The sequence below is a fragment of the Chiloscyllium plagiosum genome, unplaced genomic scaffold, assembly GCF_037043375.1.
Source record: "Chiloscyllium plagiosum isolate Xiang-an unplaced genomic scaffold, Cpla_swu_hap1 HiC_scaffold_9, whole genome shotgun sequence".
Taxonomy (NCBI): Eukaryota; Metazoa; Chordata; class Chondrichthyes; order Orectolobiformes; family Hemiscylliidae; genus Chiloscyllium; species Chiloscyllium plagiosum.
Window position 1 is genome coordinate 47835808 of NW_028270147.1, and position 18050 is coordinate 47853857.

Below are 18050 nucleotides of genomic sequence, written 5' to 3' on the forward strand. Positions count from 1 at the left end.
GAAGTATCATGTGCAGTTTTAATCTTGTTAAGTGAGTGCAAAACAGATTCATGTGATAAAGTGTCTATCCTTTTGAATCATAATTAGAATAACACCGAAGGAGGCTATTTGGCTGATCATGTCCATGCTAGTTCTCTCTAGAGCAATCTAGCATTCTCCCATTGTGTCTCTGAAACTTTTCTTCAACCTAATCTTGTAGCTCAACTCCGTACTCCCTTAAACCATGCTGGCAAACATGTTCTGCCTCCTCTCAAGCTCTTCCCAGTGTGTGATGGTCAGAACTGGATGCAGTATTCTAGTTGTGGTCTAACCACGGCTTTCGGCATAACTTCCCTACTCTTGTGCTCAGTATATCTAATTATGAATAAAAGCAAAATACTCAAGCTGTTGGTGGACTGAAATGAAAACAGAAGCAACTGGGCAAACTCGGGTCTGGCTACATCTGTGGAGGGATAAACACAGTTGATATTTCAAGTCCAATATGACTAATTTAGCCAGCTGTCAGGCCTACTGAGTTTCTCCAACGCTTTATATTTTTATCTCTTACAAATCCTTGGGACTTTCAACTGTTTTTCAACTGGGCCTTGGGACTATCCTGGCACCTTCAAAGACCTATATGCATGAGCTCTCAGGTTCCTCTGTCTCTGCATATTCTTTAGATCTCTGCTATTAAGTCGTAATGCCTCATCACATCCCTTCTACCAAAATGCATCAGTTCACAGTTTGTATTAAATTCCATATACCAATTATCTGCAGTATTCTGTTAGCTTATCTGTGTCCTGTTGCCGTGGATTGACATCAGCCTGACTGTTTGCACCTCCAAGTTTGGGATCATCAACAAATTTTAGAATTTTACTTTGTTCGAACATCCAAGTCACTTTATGTTTCAAAGACTGTGTGCTGGCACTGACTCCTGTCGACTAATGGCTGAGAGTGGAGGAGTGTGCTGTTGCTCTTGCCCCACTACACTATGGGCCAGAACATGAAATGATATTTTATCCAGTTACCAAGATGACCAGAGGATATAGTAGATGCGGGTGCCCTTATAACATTTAATGGATGTTTGGACGGGTACATGAGTGGAAAGGGCCAAAGGCAGGCAATTGGAATAATTCAGTTTCAGAAACCGGGTCCGCACAGACTAATTGGACCAAAGGGCCGATTCGGTGCTTTATGACTCTGATTCTACAGCCTGCTTTTTCTCAAGTCTTATATGCTTATAGTAGTGTGACTGTTGAATACCACCAGTGCAACTCTTTTGCATGGATCAAGCTTAATTTTCTTTGTCACTTAACAGATACGGTGACTGTCACCCTGTATTCTTCATTGGATCACTTGAAGCTGCCTTTCAAGAAGCATTCTATGGAAAAGCAAGAGATGTAAGTGACCTTTTTGGGATATTAGCTCAATCTGCATTAATTTTTCAGTCCTTTCATTTGAATAGGTTATGAAAAGAAATTGACAGTTAAGAGTGGCAGTGCCTCTTTCCTTACTCCTCTTCCCCTCACCACAAAACCTGGTTACTGCATAATTAAATACAATCTTTGTAGCTCGGCAACTAGAAGCTCTTAAGACTCGATATTTGGGGTGGTGATCAAAATTTAAGTTGTTAAATGCTCTACTTACAAAAGATGAACAAAAGATAACGTATTATAAACTGCTAATTTGTAACTTAATGGAAAGGGGAACAAAACTTTTGGTCCTTTGAAAGAAAATACCAAGTGCCACAGTGAGCTTCGTAGTGGAGTAAGTGCTTTTAAACTAAATTTGAAGTGCTTTATCTCCTGTCTTGTACTTTAATTAACTTAAAATAGCTTCATTAACTTAAAATGATCTTTTTCGCAATCTCGCCAGGTCATTCATTTCAGCTTCTGTAAAGTTCATTTTACTTAAACTTTACCATTGCGATTTTTTTTTCTTGTTTGTGGCTAACTGTCTTGTTCCAAAGTACAAAAAAATCAAGTTCTTTGTCGGCAGATATTTTTCCATATTTTAATAGGATATATATTTTTAAAAATATTTTGAAGGAGCTATTTTATAAGCACTATCCTTTTGTCAGTGGGCTCATTTAATGGAAAAGACCGAGCTGAATTTAGATTTTAAATTCTGTAATTAAGCTCTCTGGTAAAAGAAAACAGTCTTAAGTAACCAACCACATAGAAGGAAGGAAAATAATATGATGCTCGAAACTCATTTTGACCTAAATCCACTGCCAGATTTTTTGAACCTAAACTCATTAAATGTTTATTTGAGTGGCTGGATTACCACGGATTTTGAATACCATCAATTGATATATACTTAATCGCTAAGTAAAACACTACACTTGATTAAGTCTTTCTCACGACGCCACTCACAGTTCATCTAATCAGGATGTTTTAAACCGATTATGTACAGACTAGATTGGCCCATTTGACCATTCTTTATCTTTTCCATTTTTACTTGGTGAACTTTTATATTAAAAAAATATTCAATAGTTGAATCCCAACAAATTTCAAGTAATTCAATGTCTAGATTAAAATTTCCACAATGTTTATATAAAATTTCCAAATATGTAATTCTCCATAGACCTCCTATCAAAATAGGTCTAAAGTTTTCAGTTTTACTGCAAAATGTTATTTTTTTAATGAGGAATTGCAGTTTGTTCCATTTAATGGGTGAGTTAGTATTTTGAAAAACATTATTGTACCATTTGAAGTTTAGGCTGATTGTACATTTTATCGCTGAGAGTAGAATCACGCTTTATGTACACGGCAAAGTAAAATGTTTAAATGCTGTGCTTTGGGTTTGTATTACATGGTGGATTTCTCTTGACATGCTATTACCACATATAAGTAAAGTCTCTTACTTAATGTTCAATGCAAACATTTCTGGAAATTTGTGTGTATTTGGATACAGAAAATACTAACAAACACAGACTTACGTTTATATGCAGCATTGTCCATCAATTTGAAGATAAGGTGAATTTGTGTTTACTGTCAAGGATAATAGAGTGTTCATCAAGGATTTATTCTGTAAAATTTAATGACATTGATATGAACATATTGAAGTGACATAACAAATTTGATTTTGTGTGCAAGGAGTTTGTGGCTGCTTATTTATGGTTTGTTCTATTTTGAATAAACACTGGACATCTCATGTGAAAGAATTGGGTTTACTTTACAAATCTAAAAGGTGAAATGGAAAATGCATTTTGTTACCTTGTAGTTTGATCTCTTACATTACTAAAGGAACACCTGAAATCTATCAATGCCAATATAATTTGTTGTCGGGCTATTTAGTTTCTCATTGACTCTTAAACTTATTATTAGTTATGGAATAACATGTGATATTACCAATTAAAGGTACCATACTTTACAAAACATTATAACATATATATTTGAGTTTGGCAGTGAATCTGAGTTGTATGATAGCACCAAAAGGGAGAATGAACATTTGGAACTGAATTGAGATCACATGTGGAAAACCACAAAGTATCACGAACATAAAGTTTGAACCTAATTTATGCACTGTCTTACAGCTGTACTTGCTCTAACATCTTTGAGAGTCTTTATATGAGTCTAAAAACTGTGTTGTAGATGTGCTAACTGACAATTGTGAGACAGGAAGCTGTTCAAGTAGAAAGGCAAAAAGGAATGTAATGGTGGTAGCAGACAGTATATTGACAGGGATTGTCACTGTTCTGCGCTGCAAAGAGCAAGAGTCCATTGCTTGCCTGGTGCCAGGATTCGGAACATCTGTTCAGGGCTGGAGAGGAACCTAGAGTGAGTGGGGAGGGTCCATCCTTTGTACTAGCAACATAGGTAAAATAAGGAAAAAGAAACTGTGTAGTAACTGTCAGGAGCTAAGCACTGAATTAGAAAGCAGAACCTCAAAGGTCCACCTTTCACAAATAAGATGAGAGAGCTGTCTGTGTAACTTAAACACTGGTGTTGAAGTAGTGAGTTCCAGTTCGCAAGGCACTCACACTAATACTGGGGAAAGTGAAGGTTGTGCAGTTGTGATAGCCTCCTCCTAAACCATGCTGAGATGGTTTTCTAGCAAACTGCATAATAAGGGAAATAGAGAGGTTTTTAAATTATATAATGGGGGCAAATGATCAGGTTTGGAAAGATGAGGTGAATAAAAATGTAGAGATGAGAGAGTAAGTATGAATATGGAAAATAATAGACTATGGTAAGGGATAAAAACCGAAAGAACTGCAAATACTGTAAATCAGAAACAAAAATAGAAGTTGTTGGAAAGCTCAGCAGGTCTGGCAGCATCTATGAAGAGAAATCAAAGTTAATGTTTCGTGTTCAGTGACCCTGCCTTAGAATTGTCCTCAGTATTCTGAGGAAGGGTCACCGGACCTGGAACATGAACTTTGATTTCTCTTCACAGATACTTGGAGATCGTGAGAACTGCAGATGCTGGGGAGTCAGAGTGAATAAAGAGTTGAGCTGGAAAAAGCACAGCAGGTCAAGCAGCATCAGATGAGAGTGGGAGCTGATGTTTCAGATCAGAACTGCCAGACCTGCTGAGCTTTTTCAGCAACTTCTGTTTTTGTTTGTGGTAAGAGATAGACTGTATAAGTCAACATGTGACACTAAGGCAACTGAAGTAATCTGTTGTAAGAAATTTTGGCAAATGAAAGAATGTATTCTGATTGACTGCAAGTTGCGAAAAGAAACATCATTCAATCTTTCAATTTCCCAAATTTTGTAGGTGCGTTTTGATGTGAACCATCATATCTCCAGTCATTGTCCCTCTTTAAAAACAAAAGGGAAATTTAAGATTTTGCGCAAAAATACTTGTGTAGTGCAGTCAAGGAAAAATTTCTGAACTGATGACTCTCGTTGAGAAGCCACTAAAAACCTTGGATGATCTTAAAAAAAAGCGTTTACAGCCAGTAATTGAGGTTGTGATACGAGCCATAAAAGCCCACTTGCTGCTATAGGGTTAAATCTGGATTTAGCACCCATGAAAAGTGACTAATTATTGGATATTTAAAGAAGATTTAATTCCTTGGAGGTAAAACCGAAAAATTTAGATTCGCAAGTAGAGTTAGGATTTCTGACAGTGACTTAGCAGTTCTGGACTATTTCGTGGCAAAGTTAACAACAAGGAAGTTGAGAAATTTCTTCAGAAACAGGTTTACAGTAAGCTGCTCAAAAAATTGGGAATATAAATGACTTATTGGAATTCAAAGTTTGCTTCCAACTGTGAAGTTAATTCCATCTTTATTATTTTCATGATTTGTTTCAGAGGCTCAAGGTTTATTCAGGTTTATTTAACTAAAAAGTTTTGATTGATTCAAATTATTAAAGAAAGCATCAGTGACAAAGGAAAAAGAGCACAAATCTCACCACATAGTTTCAAATTCAACACACAAATATCTGGGATGCAAAGAATAGGTGCAAATGATATCATGGCTGCCATCTTTAATGCAACCAAAAGAAGTCATTCAATGGAATTGACTGAAATCATTTTGAGAAATATTCTACCCACTGACCATTTAAAAATCCTTAAGCCATTTGGAAAAGAATTATCCTCATTCATTTCTGATGATGTCATAATTGTCAAGAAAAATACACATTTTACTTTGGAAACAGCATTTATAACAAAAAAAAACTTTGATAGTCTTCAATTTTATTACTGCAACAATGATCTTTACCAAAATAGAGATTCCAGTACAGCTTTCATCAACTAGGAATACAGCAACAAAACATAATATTGTATTATGGCATCAACATCCTAATGAAGATCATCCAGACCAAGAAAATAATTAACAACTTCAAGTGCCTATCAACAAAGCAACAGAATTCATCACTAGTGATCGTTTGATGAGAAAATTCAACCTTTCAGGTCCATTTGATAGGTCAGTAGATTGACACACATGGAAAGCATGATTGCTAAGATTTTGAACAGTTTCAGGATTGGATACCAAATCAAATGCATAACACGTTAGCACATGTTTCTACTAACAGGGAACATCTTCAGATCTTATATTGTGTAGGGAATGGATAAATGAGAAACAACTTGCATTTGAGAATATCCCTGACCGATTTTGATTAATATTTGACTTAAAGTGCAAATAAGACAGTAGCAGATACCAAGTCTCAGGTGGGTTTGAATTAACTTCATTAACCACCTGTATGTACATCTGAACCATGCAACTTTGGAAACTTACAACAAGAGCTTGTTTGCAATGCTATCATTGTTAGTGTCTCAGATTCATTAGTCACTGACCTTCAATCAAAAGAGAATCTAATTCTTGAATGAGTTGTTTAAATAGCAGTGGATACAGAATATGGAAGATTGTTCATAGAGTCATACAGATGTACGGCATGGAAACATTGATCCAACTCATCCACGTTGACCAGATATCCTAACCTAACCTAGTCCCATTTGCCAGCACTTAGCCCATATCCCTCTAAGCCCTTCCTATTCATCTACCCATCCAAAGAAATATTATGCCACAAATTTCCACTTAATGCAGAGCATCCTTCAGAGAGTGTTGACTTCTAAAAGCACAATAGAATATTCAACCAGAAGAGACCAATCTCTCATCTGAAAAATGTTCTATCTGTGATAACATCAATGTGAACTCCTAAGCAATCTGATGCCACTGAATCTTATCATTGGTGCAGTTCCAATACCTTACATCAGCAAAAGTAAAACTGTTCGGCCTTACACTGGTTATTTATTCACTGCAGATAAGAGGTCACTTTAAAAACTTGCTCAGTCTGAAGAACTAACATGCATATTCTTGGTTTGGAACAGAATGTTGAAGAACAGGTCAATAGTGCAGTAGAGCAAGTTTCTTTATATAAGGGACAACTATCTATTGAAAAACAGTATTATCCTTCCCTAGATGTTATACAGTAACCTGATGTAACTTTGACAGATGTTATCTACATAATTCCTTACCCAACCAAATTTAAGCTTAATGCTGGTGTCAACATCAAGGTTATCTTGGATGGTGCTCTATGGTTTGCTAAAAGTGAAGTATTACGTATGACCCGATTGTGTGCAGCTGGAGGTGTCATACCTTTAGTTAAAGGGATGTTGCATGTAGTAATGATATTCAAAGATCACACAAGAGAAAAGTATGCACCATCAGTAATTAGCAGTCTTACCTGCTGATTAACAAGATTTGCTTTGTCCTCAACCTTCAATATAGAGTACAGAACTCTGAAACACTGCATCTTTGAGATCTGGTATTCCAAACTATTTATAGGACTGGAAAACCTTGAAGCATCCAGCAAAGTTACTTTGAAAACTGCATCATACCAGACTGTCTCTTTACACCTCAGAAATCCCTCATTTCATTAATATAAAAAATTTGGATGACGTAGTCAATTTGGAGTTTACCTTTCTGGTGTCCAAAACAATAGATTGGTACTCAGATATGAGGACAGTTCCCAAGCTCTGGCTCAATATAAATTTCTGTCGATCTTACACAACTCAATAAAGCAATTGCTAGAGTAATTCATCCTGTGTCTACACAACGAAGGTTTGCTGAGGTCTCCATCAGCAGAATATGCGAAGTTGGATGCTTTTTACATAGAGCTGAAAAATTTTTCTGATTGCATTTTGAGCTTCAAAATATCATGATGAGCATTGTAAATTTTTGAGAAAACCGATCTGGTTCACTGACGTCGTTTAGGGGAGGAAATATGCCATCGTTATCTGGTCTGGCCTACATGTGACTCTGGATCCACAACAATTTTGTTAAGGATGGGCAATAAATGCTAGCCTGGCCAATGATGCCCATGTCCAGTGATTGAATAAAATAAAAGGAAAATGCATTATCTTGCAAATGGGAAATAATCTTTGGCCAGTAAGTTGGAGTTCTTTGAGGAGGTAACATGGGTAGTGGATAAAGGGGAGCCAGTGGATATACTATATTTAAATTTCCAGAAGGCATTTGGTGCCACATCAAAAGTTACTGTGGAAAATGAAACTTCATTGTGTAGGGGCCTCATATGGGTATAGATAGAAGATTAGTGGTTAAGAAGAAGCAGAGAATAACATTAATCAGTCTTTCTCGGGTTGCCAAGCTACAGTACGTGAGGTGCCACAGGGATTGTTCCTGGGATCTCAACTGTTCAGATTTTATATAAATGACTTTGGTGAAGGACATTACATTTGCCAAATTTGCAGATGACAAAAAGATAGGTAGAAAATTATGTTGTGAAGAGTATATAAGGAGACTACAAAAAGATCTAGATAGTTTGAGTGGGGAAAGATGTGGAAAATGAAATACAATGTGGAAAAATGTGAAATTGTAATTTTGACAGGAAGAATTAAAAAGAAGCATATTCTTTAAATTGTGAGAGGCTACAGAGCTCTGAGATGCAGTGGGATCTGGGTGTCCCAGCATGTTTATCACAAAAGGTTAGAATGCATCTGCAGCAAATAATTAGGATAGCTAAGAGAATATTATCATTTATTAGGAAGGGAATTGAATACAAAAGTAGGGAGGTCATGCTTTAGTCATATAGGGCATGGAATATCTGCAGTACTGTGTACATTATTGATCACGTCATTTTAGAAAGGACGTAATTGCATTGGAGGAAGTTCAAAGAAGGTTTATCAGACTCCTATCTAGAGTGAGAGGGTTTCTTTAACAGGAAAGTTTGGCTAGGCTCGGCTTGTAATTGATATAATTTAGAAGAGTAGAGAACTTGATTGAAATACAAAAGATGCTGAGTGGTCTTGACTGGGTAGATGTGAAGAGGATGTTTAGTCTTACGAGCTAGGGTCACTGTTTAAAAATCAGGAGTTGCTCATTTGAAATAGTGATTAGGCATAATCCCTTCTCCAAGGATCATGAGCCTTTGGAACTCTCTTCCTGAAAAGGTGGTGGTCGTAGAGTCCTTTGAATATTTTTAAGGCAAAGGGAGATTATTGTTAAACCAAGAGAGGAAAGGTGGTAAACAGGCATATGGATTTGAGATTACAGTCAGAACAGCCATGATTTTATTGAATCATGGAGCAGGCTCAAGGAGCTGAATGACCTACTACTGCTCACATTTCATATGTTCGTATGACCTTTCTTTCTCCTCTGCCAAGTCTGACTTAGAGTCTTGTAGACAATGAGATGTACAACACAGAAGCAGACCAAGGAGTGTCAAGTGAATTACGTATTCTAACACTGCTATCCAAGAAAATTAAAATGCAGAGGAAAAAGAACACTTATGGGTTCAGGGCATTGTGCAGGGCAATGTAAAGATGAGCCAGAAAAGGCATGGTGATCCAGTGGTTCACACTGCTGCCTCACAGCACCAGGGACCCAAGTTCAATTCCACCCTCAAACGACTGTCCGTGTGAAGTTTGCACGTTTTCCTTGTCTCTGTGTGGGTTTTCTCCAGTGCTCCGGTTCACTTCCATAGTCCAAAGATGTGTAGATTAGGTGGATTGACCATACTAAACTGCCTGTTTTATCGAGGGATGTGGAGGTTAGGTGGATTACCCGTGGTAAATACAGAATTACACATGTAGGGTAGGGCAATAGGTCTGTACAGGATGCTCTTTCATGTGGACCTGATGGGCCAAATGACCTGCATCTATACTCTAGGAATCCTATGATTGTGTGAAAGCTCTCAATGAAAAAAAAAATCTTAGTATTGCATCTGCCTCATCCGTAAAGCTGCGTAGTTCTGCAAATGTTCTTTCATTGCCATTTCTTTTTGTATGAATTAATTTGCCATGGCACTTTTGCTTCATGGGCAAAAGTGAGGACAGCAGAAGCTGGAGATTAGAGTCGAGTGTGTGGTGCTGGAAAAGCACAGCAGGTCAGGCAGCATTCGAGGAGCAGGAGAGTCGAGACCTGTGGTTCCTGATGTAGGGCTTTTGCCTGAAACATCGTCTGTTCTGCTCGTCGGATGCTGCCTGCCCTGCTGTGCTTTCCCAGCACCACACTCTCAACCCATTGCTTCAAAGCTTTGTTCACTTGTGGCATTATACCAAGGAAGCAACTGATTTTTAAAAAAGCAACAAAATTTAAAACTCTCTGATTTATCATCCTTTATCTTGCTGGCTGTTTATTGGTGTATGTTCTAGAACCCATGCTGTTGCATGGGTTAGAGTTGAGACACTGTATCTCTTTGATGTATCTTTGGAAGCTACTTGGTGCTGCTCACTTTATGGCATTTGGTCAAGAAGAGCTGGACAGACTGGATTTGATATCTCCCTGAGAAGCAGGACTCGAAATAATGCCTACTCTGTTATACCCTGTTAAAAATCACACAACACCAGGTTATAGTCCAACAGGTTCATTTGGAAGCATTAGCTTTCAGAGCGCTGCTCCTTCATCACAAGGATCAGCGCTCTGAAAGCTAGTGGTTCCAAATAAACCTGTTTGACTATAACTTGGTGTTGTGTGATTTTTAACTTTGTATACCCCAGTCCAACACTGGCACCACCAAATCATGAATGTTATACCCTGGTTGATGACACTTCTTCAATATGATAACAGATTTTTGGGTAGTAATAAGCACGCTGAAGTTGATCACTATCAGTTTTTATATTAAATTTTCCAATGTTTTGAAACTAAAAAAGGCTTCCATTTAAATGCTGGAAATCCCAAGTTTCCAGTGATCTGCAAATTCATGAGATACACCAGCTCTTTGGTAGTAGCCTGAAGACATGCATGATGTTAAAAAGAAAACTGAATTCTAAATTTGTTGAAATAGAAAATGCCTTTTCAAGAAGAAAATCGACTTCACGTTTTTAAACCTTTATGTTCAATTTGCTAAATCAAACTGGATTGGCATACCCTTCTCTTTAATTATAGGAATCATACCACTGTAATTGGGCAAAGTTAGTGTTGCTTGTGGCATGTCACATTGTTTCCTCAAAATAGTTGGGTAAAAAGTTGATATCTGGTCGTGAAACCTCTGTTTGCATATTACTCTGTTCAAAAGGTACAAGACACTGTACAGGTTGTGCACTTTTTCAGCAACTAACAATGTGGTTGTGAAATCATTCTAGGTACAATGTAAGCAGTGCATAGTCCGTTTTCCTACGCTACAAGTCACTTCACTGGTTTTCTGTGTTGTATTTGGTGGGTGTGGGATGTTGGGGGGAGCTCAGATAGGAATTTATTCTTAAGTAGTGTGACTGTTTCACAAGACCTTTTCTAATGGCTTACAGTGAAAGGAGAGGAAAGCCTCCGCTTGCCACAAAGCAACAGTACAACAAAGGACAGATTAAGGGTTTAGAAAAGGTCAATGTGGGTTTTTCGCTAACTAAACAGTGTCTTAAATTTTCGTATGCATAAAATAATGAAGTCATCGAAGAGTTTTTAAAGAATTTTTATTTCTTTTTTTTCTGCCTGCATTTGGTTGCCTGCTCAGCAGGGGTGTTTAATCTTTCCAGGCTTTTGAATTGGCCCAATGAATGAATGGGTAGCTGTCTCTCTAGGAGCTTGAAGCTTATTTTGAAGCCTAATCATTGCGCAAACATAGCCTTGCCCTCCTTCTCTAACAACTTTCATACAATAGCAGGGATTCTAGTGGAGTAACCTGGATATTGCACATTGCGCTTTGAAATGTAGAATGGATGAGCAACAGAGCAGCCTGAGACTGATCTTCCTTTTTTAATTAAGGATCACAAGGGCATCACTATATTTTAATATTCTAATCAGCTGTTGTGAATCAGCAGTATGGGACTTTGAAGTTCAGATTTAAATAGGATAATCTGTCATGTTTATACTGAAAACTATAATGATTTCTTCAGCAAAAACTTACACCAGTCACACACTTTAGGGCAATATCTGCTTTTTGTCATTGCTGATGTTGTAACTAGTAAAAATTATGTTGCTTGATATATCCCATTTTGTACAGAATGTTGCAGTATTGTAGATGTCCATTCACAGGATGTGGGTGCCAACATTGCTCATTGCCCTTGGGAAGGTGGTGGTGAACTACCTTCCTGCACTGCTGCAAATCATGTGGTGAAGGCGCAATAACAGTGCTGTTGAGGAGATCCACTAATTTGATCCAACAACAGTAAAGGAACAGTGGTATAGTTCAAAGTCAAGATGTTGTGTGGCTTTGAGAGTACTTGAAGTGTGTGGTTTTCCTGTGAACCTATTACTTTTGGCCTTCTCGGTGTTTGAAAAGTACTGTCAAAAGAACTTTGATGAGTTGCTGTGCAACTTGAAGTTTACTGCTGCAGTTGTGCATTGTTCTTGGAGAGAATAAATATTTAAGGTTGTGAATAAGGTGCCAATGAAGTGTGCTGCAATATTCTTAACTTTCTTGGAACTGCAGCCATTCTGTGAAAAGTATTCCATCTCATTTCTAATATGTGCCTTCTAGATAGCAGCCTGGCTTTGGAAAGTCAGAGCTGAATTGCTTACCACAGAATTCCCATACTTGTATTGAGCTCCCCCCACCCCCTTCAGCTTCTGCCCCTCTAGCAAAAACAATCCATGTTTGTCTAACTTCTCCTCATAGCTAACACACCCCAATCCAGGCAACATCCTACTAAACCCCTTTTGCGCCCACTCCAAAGCTTTCATATCCTTCCTATCGTGTGCAATCAGAACAGCGCACAATACTCCAAATGTAGCCTAACTAAAGTTTTATACAACTGCAACATGGCTTCCCAATTTGTATACCAAAGCCCTAAGCGGTGAAGGCAAGCAAACGATACACCTTCTTTACCATCTTGTCCACTTATGTTACGACTTTCAGGGAGCTGTGGACTTGCATCCTAAATCCCTCTGTATATCAATGCTTCTGAGGGTCTTGCCATTTACTTTATGCCTTTCTTTTGCATTTGACTTCCCAAAATGCATCACCTTACACTTGTCTAGATTAAACTTCATCTGCCATTTCTCCAGCAAACATTTCAACTGATCTGTATCCTGCAGTCTTCTTTGACAGCCTTCCTCACTTCCATAGCTCCACCAATTTTTGTGTCATCTGCAAACTTACTAATCAGATCACCTACATTTTCATCCAAATCACTTATATATGTTATAAACCACAAAGGTCCCAGCACTGATCATTGCGGAACACCATTGCTCACAGACCTTCAGTCAGAAAAAGACTCCTCTAATGAAATATCTCCACAGAGGCTGGTATCCTGTCACCAAGACTCCCTTTACTTACATGTGGAGAATCCTTGACTTTGATCCAACTCTTGAGTGAACAGAATGTCTGACACTCTTGTCCTTATCTGTCAGCCAGAGCTCCTTGCTTGGATTTGATTAACGACCCCAATCAGAGAACTCCTATTCTATGAGGTCTACTTGGCTGACCTCATATCCACAGCTCACCCCTGTCTTCTCTGACCAAGCCAATTTTGTATCCAAGTTGCCAACTCACCATGGGTTCCATGTGACTTAATCATGTGGACCAGTGTAGCATGAGGGACATTATCAGATGCTTTAGGAAAGTCCATGTCGATAACATCCACTGCTCTACTCTCATCAATCATCTTCATCACTTCCTTAAAACGCTCAATCAGATTTGTGAGACAAGACCTCCCCTGCACAAAGCTGTTGCTGACTGACCTTAATAAATCCATTATTTTCCAAATGTGAATAAATTCTGTCCATGAGAATCTTCTGTTATAATTTTCCAGTATTGATACAAGGCAAACTTACCTATAATTTCGTGGGTTAGCCCTGTTGCCCTCCATAAACAAATAAACAACATTGGCTATTCTCCAGACTTCTGGGACCTTGCCTGCACCTAAAGTGGATACAATGTTCTTTGTTAAGGTCCCAACCTTGCCTCCATCAGTATTCTGGGATAAATTCCATAAGGCATGGGATTATCTGTTCAATGTTTTTCAAGACACCCAACGCCACCGCCTCCTTCATATCAACATACCTCTCCCTGATTTTAACATTATCCGTTTCCTCCTCCTTGGTGAGTATTGATGTGATGTACTCATTAAGGACTTCAACCACTTTCTCTGGCTGCATGCAGACATTCCCTCCTTTGTCCTTGAGTGATTTACCCTTTGCCTGGTTACCCTCTTGCTCCAAATTTATATTAAATGCTTTGGGATTCTCCTTAATCCTACTTGCCAAGGGCAACTCATGGCCCCTTCTTGCCTTTCTAATTCCTTGTTTAAATTATTTCCTGCTTCTTTTACATTCCTCAAAAGGCCTTAACTAATTTCAGTTTCCAAAACCTTACATATGCTTTGTTTTTTCTTTTTGACAAAATTTTCAATATCTCTCATCATCCAGGTTTCCTGAATCTTGTGATCCTCATCTTTCATTCTCATAAGTACATGTTGGTTCTGAACTGTCATCAAGTAGCCTTTAAAAGACTTTCACATGTCAGATGTGAATTTAACCTCAGACAGCTGTTCCCAATCTAATTTATCCTGGTCTGACCTAATACTATTGTAAATAGGCTTCCCACAATTCAGCACTTTAACTTAAACATCAATGTTATCCTTATCCACAACTATCTTAAAATTTATGGAATTATGATCACTGTTCCAAAAATGCTCCCCTGCTGAAACTTTGATCATCTGACTAGGCTCATTTCCCAATGCTAGGTTTAGTGCAGCATCTTCCCGAGTTGGACTATCTCGATATATATTTTCAAGAAACCCTCCTGGGGATGCCTAACAAGTTCTGTCCCATCTAAGCCCCTGGCACGAAGAGTGTCCCAATCAATACTGGAGAAATTAAAATCACCCACTATAACAATTGCCTTTCTATCTTTCCATAATCTGCCTCCATATCTATTCCTCTGTTTTCCACTGGCTATTGGGAGGTCTATAGTATGCCTCGCATAGTGATAAGGCCACAGAAATGCCTGTCTGTGCCCCTGACTGACCTTTCATGTTCCTGAATTCTACTCATATGGCCTCACTGAATGAGCCCTCCAAGATGTCCTTTTTTTAGCGTAGCTGTGAAATCCTCCTTAACCAGTAATGCAACTCCCCCATCCTTTTATATCCCTCTCTATCATGTCTGAAATATCTGAATCGTGGAACGTTGAGCTGCTTGAAACAGGATTTGAGCTGGGCAAATCAGCCATGATCTTGTTGAATGGCAGGGCAGACATGAGGGTTGAATCACCTTCTCTACTCCTGTTTCTTATGTTCTTTTGTATTGTATATTATCCCTGTATTGGTGCACAATTCCAAATCAAAGAAATCATATGCTGCTTATTGCAAATAGTTGATGATATAGCTTTTGCACATCCACTTGCTTGCCAGATTTTATCTAGAGATTGCAGCATAATTTAAAAGTCAACTTTCTTTTACATAAAATTTGATTTGTTTTCTATTTTTGTTGACATTAAACTAATAAATGAATGATTTAAACAGGTTATGATGTAAAGATTTGCTAATTAACAGCTTTTGTCTGCAATTCGTAAAGATCTTGATCCGAGCACAATCCAAATTTAAGCACAGCATTTCTTAGCAAACACATTATACATTTCTCACCATTTCATAATAAAATGAAAAATTAATGTCCCATTAGCATCAGAAATTGAGCAAAGCCCTTTGCTGCGTAAAATAAATCAAAATATCTGTTTACTTTATCACAGCCTGAGAATCAAGGCACTTCAAGGGAGCAAATGCCTAAATGTTGCAACTCTTTTTAGGAATTTATGTTAAGTATATGAAATTACAAGATATAGAAATTATAGAGCTGTTAGAACATTAAGAATAACTGGAGAAACTTTCAATTTGGAAACAAACATTGTTTTGTGAATTGTATTAGCCAAAACGGGATTTAGTTATCTATGCTGTACTATCTTTGCGATTTATGAGATTTTTTCAGTATTAGTTTGTAAGGATAAAATGGACAAAGCTTCCTGTACATGAGACGATCTGAGAGTTATGTGAAAATTTCCCGTTTCAGCGATTGCATTCTGTATAGGTTTTTTGTTAATGAAGGCGTTCTGAAAAGCATGTTTTGTATAAGGAAGGAAGTTACAGGAAGTGTAAATTATTCATAGTTTTGCAGTCACTAATCTGTGCTTTTTTTTAAATCAGAGAAAGCTGCTTGCCATCTACCTCCATCATGATGACAGTGTTCTTACAAATGTGTTCTGTTCCCAACTGCTGTGTGCTGAATCTATTGTCTCCTACCTCAGTCAAAATTTTATCACTTGGGCATGGGACATGACAAGGGAATCTAATAGAGCAAGGTACTCAATTTTATTTTCTAAACTTACATGTTTTAAATAGTTTACTATTTCTTCTTAACTCTGTATGAGCAGAAAAATTGTGATCTGTTATCAAATGTTGCGATGAAGGGAAAGTTAACCTGAAAGTGAATATTGTGCTGCCCTGTTTTTATTAAGAGAATATTTTAATATATCCATTTTATGTGTGAGAATTTTATTTGATAGTTACTGATATAGAATGCTCATTAGCAGTGTTATTAATATCACTCAGGATTGTGACTTTGGACCCCTGATGTAGAGTTCCATAATCTTACCATGCAAGACATTGACATTTACCCAGTATGTTCCCCAGGGCATTGCCTTCCTCAACCCATCCTAAATTAATGGAAACAAAAGCAAGAAATTGTGAAGACTCTAAATCTGAACTAAAAACAGTAAGTGCTGGGGTAACTCCGATCAAATAGCATCTGCAGAGAGAGAAGCAGAATTAACCTTCTCAGTGTTGCAAATGTGATCTTTTTTCCAATACCCCACATTGACTTTATTGCTGCTACTGCACCCACCTCCTGCCAAGACACATGTTCTGCCACAGAAGTTTGCCTGCAAAATTTTCCCTCGCTCTCTATAACTCACTCTAACCATCGAAGCAATAACCTCTACATTGCATATTCACTTACTTGGAACATCTTGCCATATGCATCAGTGGTTACAACTGTGCCACCAACTTTCATTTCCATTAATAGTGGTCTCTCTCATGTTCCAAGAAGAAAGCAGCATATAGCACTGCACAAAGAATCAAAAAGAGTGTGAGCTGTCTGACTTGACTGAGAGGCTGACTGACTTTGTCCAAACTTTTGGATTGATATCAGAGGCTGCTCTTGACTTACTGTGCCAGGACTCTCTCACCGAAGTCGAAACTTCTTTTGACTTGACTGAAAATAGCTGACAGCTGTGAAAAGATTCCTGGCTTTGTGACTGTGCAATAAAGTAGGACAATATTACGGTCCTTTGAGCCTGACATCTCTGTCTGAGGGACGAGATGCAAAACGACAAAACAAAGTGAATGAGCACAATAAGAGCAAACAAACAGGCTAGAGATGCAGCCTTGCCTAGCTCATGGGACCATGTTTTAGCTGCAGCATTGGAATGATAACTGCCAGAATCCACAATGGAGGCACTTTGGAACAAGTGGGCGAGCTGATATCACCAGGTTTCTGCTCTGACTTCCATGTTGAGAAGTGTTAGTATCCGGTTTTCTTAAGGTGAATGGTATGACAAAGTGCCACATAATAATTTGGTGAAATCTGCTGTTAGTAAAGTTGTTCTTTGTAGCCAAAGGGCATAATGTGAAATGATGTGCAGTGCTTTGGTCCTCTGGCAGGAGGTTCCGTGTGGCCCCTTAGTAAACTGTGTTCCAGCTGACTAAGGCATGATTTCACCAACCGTAGCCATACATTCTAAGAAAGAATGCGACAAATTTGCATTAGTCCTTGACTTTCTTTCATATTACATTTGATTTTTGTCATAGTTTATTTGTTTTCTATTATGCTCTGAGACACTATATAATATTACTAAGAGAAACGGCAGGCAACATACAGAGAAAGAGGCACAGCAGGTCAGGCAGCATCTGAGGATCAAGAAACTGGATGATTCAGGCATAAGGGTCTTGCTCCTCAGATGCTGCCTGACCTGCTGTGCCTTTTCCAGCGCCACACTATATTGACTTTGACTCTCCAGCATCTGCAGTCCTCACTATCTCCTAGCATACAGAGAAAGAAAATAAAGAGTCTCTCGCAAGAAAGCAAAAAATTGTTAGAGAGTGACAGAAATTAAGAAAGAGAAGTGCTGCAAGTCAGAGGCCAAAAATCTTAAAGCAGGATTTCATTGATGATTCTCATCATAATGAGTCAGACTTAGATCTTGGTGGTAGGTGAGAGGTATGTAAAT

General features: G+C 38.1%; 1 protein-coding gene across 1 annotated transcript in view; it reads left to right on the forward strand.

Moving 5' to 3' along the window:
* The window catches only part of faf1 (Fas (TNFRSF6) associated factor 1), a 414762-nt gene that overhangs the window by 287667 nt on the left and 109045 nt on the right, over positions 1-18050 (forward strand). Inside the window, exons 12-13 of the mRNA XM_043699221.2 lie at positions 1298-1379; positions 15970-16124. Coding sequence (XP_043555156.1) covers positions 1298-1379; positions 15970-16124 — 237 coding nt within the window. The remainder of the gene's footprint in view (positions 1-1297; positions 1380-15969; positions 16125-18050) is intronic.